This window comes from Rutidosis leptorrhynchoides, unplaced genomic scaffold, assembly GCF_046630445.1.
Source record: "Rutidosis leptorrhynchoides isolate AG116_Rl617_1_P2 unplaced genomic scaffold, CSIRO_AGI_Rlap_v1 contig121, whole genome shotgun sequence".
Lineage (NCBI taxonomy): Eukaryota > Viridiplantae > Streptophyta > Magnoliopsida > Asterales > Asteraceae > Rutidosis > Rutidosis leptorrhynchoides.
This window is the reverse complement of record NW_027266376.1, coordinates 79322-90052: the sequence shown is the minus strand read 5'-3', so window position 1 is coordinate 90052 and position 10731 is coordinate 79322. Positions and strand designations below refer to the sequence as shown.

Sequence of the window (10731 nt, the reverse complement as noted above, 5' to 3'; positions counted from 1 at the left end):
GCCACTCACACTTTGGGAAATGCAATTTTTGACTCATGTCCTTGCACAAAACACAACAGCCAGCAAACACTATAATCTACCACCTGTAAGGCAGGAAAACTACCACAATCTATGAGTCACCACAGCTGCATGCATGCCAGCCACATTTCAGAGATTTGGCAGCCCCTAAACCTCACATATACTTGCAATTTTCCTATCTACTCAAGACTGTCAAGACCATTTCCACATCCTAACTGACTTAAACATTCTCAAATACACAACAAGCAGTACCAACATACACATCAGAGCAACCAACAACAATCATTTCAATAGAGCCAAAATCCTTATCCTCATACATGCTCAATCATGGCAAAAATCAACTCTAAACTAAATTCCAGCAAGTAACCCTTAACCAAAACTGCATATAGTCTCACATTTCGCAGAAAACAACATGCAAGCTGTCCGTACTGCCTAAGCATTGAATCTCACAGTTTCGAAATAGATGGCAGAGACACAAACAACAACTATCCAGCCTCACTCAGAATAGTCAATCAGGTAAAACATGCAACAGTTACAGACCAATTCAACATGTAAAACTTTTCTAACACTGTAAACCGAAAATTCAATCAGGGAAGCCAATTGGCAGAATTCGGAGAAGAGAGTACTTACCTGTTTGAGTCATCTTCGGCCAGCCTAAACCTTCATTCCACGACCCCATTTCGTATCAACCTCGGAGAACAGCACGGAGCGAGTCAAAATCAAACAAAACAGTAAGAACCCTAATTCCAAATTTTCAATTCGAACCAAATTACATCGTTGATTGCGTCGATACTTATGTAGAAACGTAGTATGAGAGGCGTAGAGTAACATATATTAAAATTAGCCAAAAACCCTAAATTTCTGTAAGAACCCTAATTAGAAAAATCCAAATTAAAGCTCACCGGTTGAATGAGACGGAATTGATGGTAGAACTCGGATCCTTGTGTTGAGAGGAGTATTTCTATATATGGGAGTAGCTCTGACATCGCCGGAACCGGCCGGACGACGTCGAGCAGAAGGTAGGCGACGGAGAGGTCGAGAGACGAGGGAGGAAGAAGAGAAGGAAAATGACTGGACCGATCGGCCCAGTACCTTTTATAGAAGACCAAATAAAATCGATTTTATGAGTAAAATACGATACTGTCCCTTAGAGTTTAACGAATTCACAAAAATACTAGCATGAGTTTCCCGGTCAATCAAAAGGTCAATGGTTTTATAGTCTTTTACAGCTTACAAATCGGTTCTGACGGTATAAGTTGAAACGATTCGGTTTGGTTTTATCTGATCAATTCGGTTTGATTTTAAATCATCCACACCTACGTCTAAAGTCGATTTTAACCCTCTGTTTTTAAAATATTTACAAAAATACAAACTGTCAGTTTAAAAAGATGGATTATTCTGGTCATTTTATACAAAACCGAACCTATTTAATATTCCGAACCAAATAAAATCATTTTTATTGGTCCCGAACCTACAAATTTTTACAGTAAGCCAAAAATATTATTTTCTATAAAATATCAAAATTTCAGAATTTTCCTAAGTCAAATTTAATTAATTTTAATTCCTGAGTTAATTGAGTTGTCAAAAATGGTTTAAAAATAGCTAAAGTGTTTGCAAAATTATTTTTAGTCATATTTTAACTTAGGAAAGTATTTTAAAAATATCAGAATATCATTTTCAACCATTTGGGATATTAGGTAAATTTTTATAATATTTATTCAATATATAAGTGTTTAATTAAATAATTAAACTAAATAAATGACCTTAAGATAATTACCCAAGTAAAATAAATTGGATGAATTACTAAATATAAAAATTAGAATTATTACGATGAGGATAACGAGTAGGATTTAATACGAGTAATTTTCCATTTAACGTTAGTGTTACGAAACTAATGATAGATATTACGATAGGCTGATAGAACGCGACGTTAAAGTTAAACGGAGGAAATGATTCGAGGAGCAATACTGTGAGTGATACTTTCTTTTTATTACGAAGAATATGTTGATGCTTCATGATATATATATATATATTACTATGCCATAGTTTTCGATTATCTTGCTATTTAAGTTTTATTTGAATATATGGCATAGATACGTATTATACTTTGAAAACTGGAGAAACCTTTCAAATACCCTAAAAGCAAGTTGTTCTATTATACTTAACGCATATAAAGTAATGTTTAGACGTTTAATAACGACGAGGTTTAAAAGCAAGTTTTGCTTTATTATACATAATGTATATAATACACGAACCCAATATAAATGTTTATTCACAGAGGGTTTCGGTCGACTTTGTGGCGACCGAATCCGCCCACAGAGTACTGGTCCTTATGTGGCCCCATGTTTACGGTCTGATCAGAGGGTGACACTTCCCTAGTTCACGTAGCGGAAGTTTTAATTGCGCCCATGTTCACGGCTGCCGAGTTTAAGGATACTACGGTGGGTCTCCCATAATAGTTTTCCTAAGTTTTTTTCACTGAAAGGGGTTCGATAAGTTCATATATTATCGAGGAATTATAAGTAAAATATGAATTCACGTTTTACGAGAAAAATGTTTACGAGAAATTTTCCTTTGTAAGTGTTATGAAAAATAAAGATATATTACGACGAGTTTTAAGGACAAAATTATTTTTAAGTTGTTTTAGAATACAAGTGTTTATTATTAAATATTTCATTAAGTGTTTTCATTATAAAACCTCACTAAGCGTTATAGCTTACAGTTTTCTACAAATTAAAATGTTTTCTCCAGGTTCAGGTTGCGAGGCATGGCTAGGGCCCAGTTTCCGTAGACGATAAAAGGTACCAACGGGCCCCGCACTAAGCCCACAGGAGGGGTCGAAATGCGGGCGTCACAGCTTATATGCCGACATTTTCCCGTGCTAATATGCCGTCAATTTAAAGCAAGGACAATACTTAAAATAGTTTTGAAATCTATTTTTTTGAAGTTATATATTTTTGAAATCTAGTTAAAGCATCTGTTATTTTAATTAAATTAATACTCCATATACTACTGACGACTAAGACGTAGTCTTGGGCCATCCAAATCTCATGTTTCAGCCCAACGTATTTTGAGTTATGCAACTCCTTCAAGCCCACCCATCCCGGTTCTACTTCAGAAATTAGACTTTCTGTCTCAGGATATTATTGTCATTTCGTGTTTGATCAATCAGTGCTTTTTGAGATTTATTTTTTTTGATCAATCAGTGCTTCATCCCACTGGTCTATAGCAAATAGATTACCTTATGAAAATTCAGTGCTTCATTCACTGGTCTATAGCAAATAGATTACCTTATGAAAATTCTTCTCTTTGCAGTTCCTGAAAATTCTTCTCTTTGCAGTTCCCCGAAAAATCGAATTTAGATAATCGCGTATCGATAGCGATGTGTTAATATTTTATTAATAAAATCGACTCGAGTGTATAGACGCGCGCAATATTTTTCTAATTGAATCGGTTTAAATTGTTTTTATGAGATAAACTGAAATTTTTATTTTTCGGAAAGTCGATTAATTTCTTATACGTGTATAAAACGACGCATAGTGTTTTTGACCTAATGTTACGTTGTCGCGACCGATGGTCGATGTACGATTGAATTATTAGCGGACCCAACGGCTAAATAAATTAGTATTATTTTTCTATTGTCTCCTATATACTACTTCCTCTCCCGCTCGTCAATTAATCTCTCACTCTCTACAAGTTCACAGCACTAATTTCAATCGTAAAATTTTTTTCGGCAAACAATCCAATCAATCATTCAAGTAATTCTCATAAAATTCAAGAAAATTCCTAAATTAATATATGTCATACAAGAGGCAGAAAGAATTATTTTTCGTAAAGGGAGTATACCGATCGGAGGTCGTTTGACCGGTGAGTCGAGACCGAGTCAAAACTGAGTTGAGACCGAGTTAACCTAGTCTCATCCGATTTAGTAGTGCAAAAACATCCTTGAGCTCCAGCGAATCGATTCAGAGCAACGCCGACGTGAAAACTCGGTGGTCGGACTCTTCGAGGTAAGAATCAAAAGGCTTCTTGCAGACATTTAACTTCGATTTCTTTGTAGAAATACTTCTCATAACCCATAGAAACAACATACTTTAAGGAATTGACTCAATTCGACAGTTTTAAAAAATTTTCCCGAAACTTAAATTCCAAAATTAACGAAAACAGAAGCGAGTTAGAGAAATTAAACCTTACCTTCATGATCGTGATGTCGAGACGAACTCATTGGTACCGGGATTTCGGCCGGAGACGGCCGGAATCGCCGAGACCGAACGTAGGCAGAGAGGGAGAGAGCGGGGAGAGAGAAAGGACTCGTCTGGGAAGACGATGAAGGAAGAAAACTTTCTGCGTGAAGGACTCGTCTGGGAAATTTTTTTAAGAAAGGATATGAAGGAGATGAAGGAAGAAAGCTTTCTGCGTGAAGGAGAAGGAGTAGATCTGGTTTTGAATTTTTGAGTCCCGGTGTTGCCAAACCCGGGTCAAAGGAGAGCATGCAAGACGACACGTGTCCCGGTGATGCCAACACCGAGACAAGGTATTCCCGGTACCCTCAACACCGGATCCAACAGCCTACGGAACTTTGACACGTGGCGCTTCCCGCTTATTCCCGTATACCTCAACACCGGGAATACAATCCCGTATACGTCAACACCGGGAATAGTTAATTGCGTGATTAGGCTTAATTATCCCGGTAACGGGGAATCCGGGAATGGTAGAAATGTTCAGGTGAACACAAATACTCATTTTTGTGTCTAGCTATTAGGGTTTGTATCATACCATTATAATTTACCGCCCATTTGAGGGATCGAAATGTGGGCGTCACAAATTGAGTCTCAACTCAACTATCTATCAATAAAATCACGGGAAAGAGTGTAACTTTATTGTCACAGTGAACTAGGTTGTCAGGTTCGTAGAAACTATCATGATACCGAAAGTTTCATCTAAAACTGTAGTATGTAGGTTGTCAGGTTTGTAGACACTACCATGATACAAAAATTTCATCTAAAAATGTAGCATGTAGGTTTGGAATGAAATGTAAGTTCCTACCACATGTAAAAAATAAAATTAATTATATAATTGAAAATTCTTGCATACACTTTATTGATGATAATGCAAACAAACATTATACTTCAAGCAAAATGCACAATGATATTGTAAACAAATTCTATGTCAGTAATAAAATATTATCTCTGTATTTGAATGGAAAATATTTTGACACTTTTTACTCATACCAATATCGTCAATTCTTTTATATAAATTATCCTTACTTCACAATTTTATCTTTTCTTTTTCTCTATTAAAATATTAATTGTATGTGTGTAAAGTTAGTGGAGGGTAAAAATGGAAAATTACATTGATTTTTTCAAAACGACAACTATTTAAAAGACAAAAAAATCTCCAAAAACGCCATCTATTGTATACGGAGGGAGTAGCAAATTACACTCTCTATATACAAATAGATGACGTTTTGGAGATTTTTTTGTCTTTAAATAGTTGACGTTTTGAGAATATCAATGTATTTTTTTCATTTTTATCCATCCACTAACTTTTATACCACAATTATTAATTAATTGAATAGAAAAAAAATAAAAATTGTAAAGTACTATTCGAATAATAATATTAATATATGTGAAAATTCTCAAAATGACATCTATTTAAATATAAAAATAATAGTAAACTGATGAATTTGAATATTAGACATTATCAGAAAAAATATAGATTTGTTTCACAAAATTATAATTACCTCCCTCTCCAAGACATTTTTTTACACTATTGAACTTTTATATTAAGTGAAAAACTTATTCCGAATTAGAAAGGACTCTACAAGTAATATTCAATAGAAAAAAATATTTAATAATTATTAATTCTTTAATTTTTATGATCGATGTGTTTGGTTTCTAATTTTTTAAATATATTTAATAATTATTTTAATATAGTAATATAAAATAATAAAAATATAAAATATTTTTATTATTTTATATTCTAAGATCGGATTTATTCCTTAATGGAAAAAAAACAAACTAAAAATCAAATGTAACTTTAATCAAAAGAATTACAATATTAATAATTGTACATGCCTTTTTTTTAATGGGTTGTTGATTATTCTGGGCGAGATTTAATATATGACGGGATTATCTGATTTTTGCGTATACTAATCTTATGGGTAATGCTAATCTCACTAATAAAATTGTGAAGCTCGTTACAAACAGCTCATTTTCGTGTACTTCACTATTTTATTTTGTTCGAGCAATGTCCAAATCCTATAGTTATATGTTACCAGTAAAGATTTGATCGATAACTGGACGTATTTTGGACGACTAATCAGTTATAGCTGATTTTATTTTCTTACTAGAAGATGGCCTGAACTTAACTAACTCCCAACTGATTGGTGGGTTTGTGGTCCTTTTAGTTTGCTTTCAGGCAACACGAAAAACCTACCGAAAACAGACACAATCACACAAACAAGAACATGTTGAATGCCAACAAAACTCAAAAGATGACATGTCCTTGTAGATGTAAAATGTTACAGAGAAAAAAGTTTCTTTCTTTTCGTGCTACTTTTTTTTTTTTGAAATAATCTTTTAAAAAAATTTAAGATAGCAAATGAGAAAAGTAAAAAAGAGATTTTTTCTCTTTCGCCAGAAGTGAAAAAGAGATTCAACCTCAATAATCTAATCCAACCTCTTGCTTTCCTCTTTCAAAAAACCCCATCTCTGTTCCTTTCTTCAATTCAATCGAGCTCATCTATGGATGGACTAATATAGCAGTACTTGAGAGAGTACTTGATTACTTTCTATCCGTTCCGTGATCCCTCCAGCATGAACTGTCTTTTTCATTTGAGCTCTATCTATTTCAATGGCGTTTGTTTGCAAGATATGTAGAACAAAGCTCAAAACTGTTACTGGGTATGGAAGCTTATGAGCTCAGTCTAAGCTAGTCAGCTAAATTAAACAAAAAATGAAGATATCGTATAACAAACTTCGTTAGAGCTCGCCGGGTTACTATTTAGAGCTCGTTTGGAATCGGAAAACAGAATGCCACCAGAAGGAAGCGAAGGTGGTGATGGGACCCACCACTACTCCTTTGCTTGCGAGTACAACGGCCCGCCGCTGCCGTACGATCTGCCACGTGCCGTTCCGATCAACGTCGATAGGATCCCAGTGGCTACAGTCGTCACTCGAGTCTCTCTCCCAAACAAATTGTCCCTTCCGGTTGTGCAACCCATTAAATCTTCCGATCCGACGGCCAAGAATAAGTTACCACAATCTGATTTCGATAAGGCTACTGTTTTGGTGTCGCCCACTTCAGTGATTGCCTTTGAGGAGAGAGTGAAGGATAAGTGTGCGGCTTTGTCTGGTGAGTTGAGAAGCTATTCAACTTCTGTGTCTGGAGACTTGTTTGTAAACGCTGCTAATAGTGCTTTACGGTTGATTACTAATAACACTAGTAAAGATTATCATTCAAATGAATTGTTAAATGGGAGAGCGAGTTTTGGTAGCACTATAGATTTTCGTGATAGTTTCGATAAATCTAGAGGAAGTTGTTCAAGATTGAGGAGTAGCGAGCTTGGGAAGGAGAGTATAGATTGGGAATCCAACGAGTCTGTACTATGGATTACCCGTCTTCACGGGTTTCTTCTTTGAAGCCACGAGAATGCAATAGTAATACTATTGATGATGAGGACGAGGAAGATAATGGTGATGGGAAGAAACCCCACAATGTCACATTCAGAGATCTTGAATTGGATGATGGGTTTATGGACGATGAGTTCAGTCAAGATGAGCCTCGGAGCATTCAGGCAAAGAGAGTGCCACAAAGTAAAGGGAAGAAAGGCTCTTGTTATAGGTGTTTTAAGGGCAATAGATTTACGGAGAAGGTAGTTTGCATAGTTTGTGATGCAAAGTATTGTAGCAGTTGTGTGCTTAGAGCTATGGGTTCGATGCCAGAAGGGAGGAAATGTGTTGGTTGCATTGGATATTCAATTGACGAGTCCAAATGAGGGAATTTGGGGAAATGTTCAAGAATGCTTAAACGGTTGCTTAATGAGTTGGAAGTCAAACAGATTATGAAGGCTGAGAAATTTTGTGAAGCCAACCAGTTACCTTCAGAGTATGTTCGTGTAGATGGAAAACCTCTCTGTCACGAGGAGTTGGTTTTGCTTCAAACCTGCCTTAATCCACCAAAGCAGTTAAAACCAGGAAACTATTGGTAAGATAAAGTATCCGGGCTTTGGGGAAAGGTGAACTTGCAGCTCTAAAATTTGTTCATTTTTTGTTCCTTTGCCTAGTTCTGCAAATTCTAAAAACTTTTTCAATGAACAGGAACGGCAGAAACCATCGAGGATAATCAGCCCTCATCTGAATGTTGGTGGTCCTATCAGGGCAGATGCTAGCAATGGAAACACACAAGTTTACATAAATGGTCGAGAGATTACGAAAAAAGAGCTTAGAATGTTACAGGTAGGTTTTTCTTCGCAAATTCTCATAAAGCTAAATGCCTAAATATACAAGGGTTTTCTAAAAGATGCGATTTTATTGCAGTTGGCAGGTGTCCAGTGTGCTGGTAACCCACATTTTTTGGGTGAATGAGGATGGGTCAGATCAGGTAGAGGGTCAGAAGAATACCAAAGGCTATATTTGGGGCAAGGTATGGGTTAATGAGATTGTGCATCGGCCTTGATATAAATTTGTCTGTATTTAAAGAACTTTCGATTGATCTTTAATTTATCCCCAAATTGCTTTTTAGGCTGGAACAAAGCTCCTTTGTGCGGTCTTGTCACTCCCCGTTCCTTCTAAATCTTCAAATCCCCTTGGAGAGAAATGAGCAGCCTAAATAGCAGAATTGTTCCTGACTACCTAGAGCAGAGAACACTTCAGAAGCTGCTTTTAGTTGGATGCAGTGGTTCTGGGACGAGCACAATATTCAAGCAAGTAAGTATTGATAAAAAATGTGCTAAAATGTTCAAAGATGATAATGACTTCTTTGAATGGTCTGATTTATGTTAATTATTTGTTTCAGGACAAGATTCTTTATAAAACTTCACCTTTCTCAGAGGACGAGCGTGAAAGTATAAAGGTGACAATCCAAAGCATTGTGTATAGTTACCTTGGTATGGTTCTCGAGGGTCGCGAGCGCTTTGAAGATGAAAGTTTAGCTGAAACGAGAAAACAGAAGTCTTCTGATGACAGTGATGGTAAAACTATCTACTCTATTGGCCCACGTCTTAAAGCATTCTCTGACTGCTTCTAAAAATTATGGCGTCCGGCAATTTGGAAACTGTTTCCCTGCTGCGAATCGCGAATATGCACCATTGGTCGAGGAGCTTTTGAAGGATGTAGCCATACATGCCACTTACAAGCGAAGAAGTGAACTGGAAATGCTACCTAGCGTCGCGAGTTATTTCTTAGAGCGGATAAGTAATGCTGTTATGAATAAATTTGTTATGGCTGAGTATGATGGCCAGAATCCATTTTTGACAGGAACTTGGATTCCAGAAAACACCAAATTCTAATTTAAATTTTCGACGCCTCCAGGCTGTGGACATACTGAAAGTGGACTATGTACCCTCTGATCTAGATATTCTTTACGCCGAACATATTACTTCTTCAAATGGTGTAGCCTGTGCTGAGTTCTCATTTCCCGAATCGCCACGAGATGAGAGAATGGATGATGCCGATCACCATGATTCTTTATTCAGGTATATACGAGCTTTCTGTTATCCATCCATTTGTGTCCTACAAAGTGCATATTTTGTTATCCATGCATGCATGTCGTTTAATTTTTTATTTGGTTCTCAGGTATCAACTAATTAGAGTACAGGCGAGGGGCATCGGAGAAAACTGGAAATGGCTAGAGATGTTTGAAGATGTCGGCATGGTGATTTTCAGTGTTGCGTTGAGCGACTACGACCAATACTGTGTAGATGGAAATGATTGTTCCACTAACAAGATGCTACTCAGCCGGCAATTATTTGAAAGCATCGTTACAAAATCCTTTTATTACTAAACAAGTACGACCTTTTGGAGGAGAAGATTGAACGTGTGCCGTTAACAGCATGCGATTGGTTTGACGACTTCCATCTGCTGGTGAGCCGATCACGCTCAAATAGCAATAACGTCCACCATAATCCTAGCCTAGGTCAGCTGGGTTTCCACCATGTAGCCGTCAAGTTCAAAAGACTTTACGCTTCACTTACCGGAAAAAAGCTATATGTTTCGGCGGTCAAGGGGTTGGAGCCTACGAGTGTGGACACGTCAGAAGATTCAATGACTTGGCGGCGGACTCACTTAATAGATTTATTGAAGTCCATCGGGAGTGATGCTGATGTGTTGGGTGATCAAGCTAATGTAAGTTCTTTTCTATGTTTATATTTTAATTCCGTGAGTAGATTCAGCATACATTGCTTGTATCCTGAAATTTTGTTGATCTCCCAGCTTCCAGGAGTCGACCCAAATGACCCCCTGTAGAAGAAGAATGAAGATGAGCCCAAATGAAGAGAAGAAGTAGAGAAATTTTACCGGAATCGTCTTGAACAGAAATGCGAATTTTACTGTCTTGGGATGTTGATTCTATGACTGTATTTTTTCCAATTTTGGCAACCAATAACCAAGTGCAAGATTAATTACAATCTTCATGAATATTTGCCAACATCTTGGATCACTAAAACAGAATCAAATCAGTTTTATGCTAATTTTAATTCTTATAACGATTTTA

General features: G+C 36.5%; 1 protein-coding gene across 1 annotated transcript; it reads left to right on the top strand.

The window, feature by feature from the left end:
• Positions 1-4533: 4533 nt before the first annotated feature.
• Positions 4534-10524, top strand: LOC139881165 (extra-large guanine nucleotide-binding protein 1-like). Its single transcript, XM_071865680.1, is given in 16 exon segments — positions 4534-4743; positions 6836-6923; positions 7006-7626; positions 7629-8257; positions 8340-8477; positions 8559-8591; positions 8593-8664; positions 8764-8833; positions 8836-8948; positions 9037-9256; positions 9259-9294; positions 9297-9442; positions 9552-9715; positions 9816-10003; positions 10006-10364; positions 10459-10524. Coding segments are annotated over 16 exon segments (3153 nt in total).
• The last annotated feature ends 207 nt before the right edge of the window (positions 10525-10731 follow it).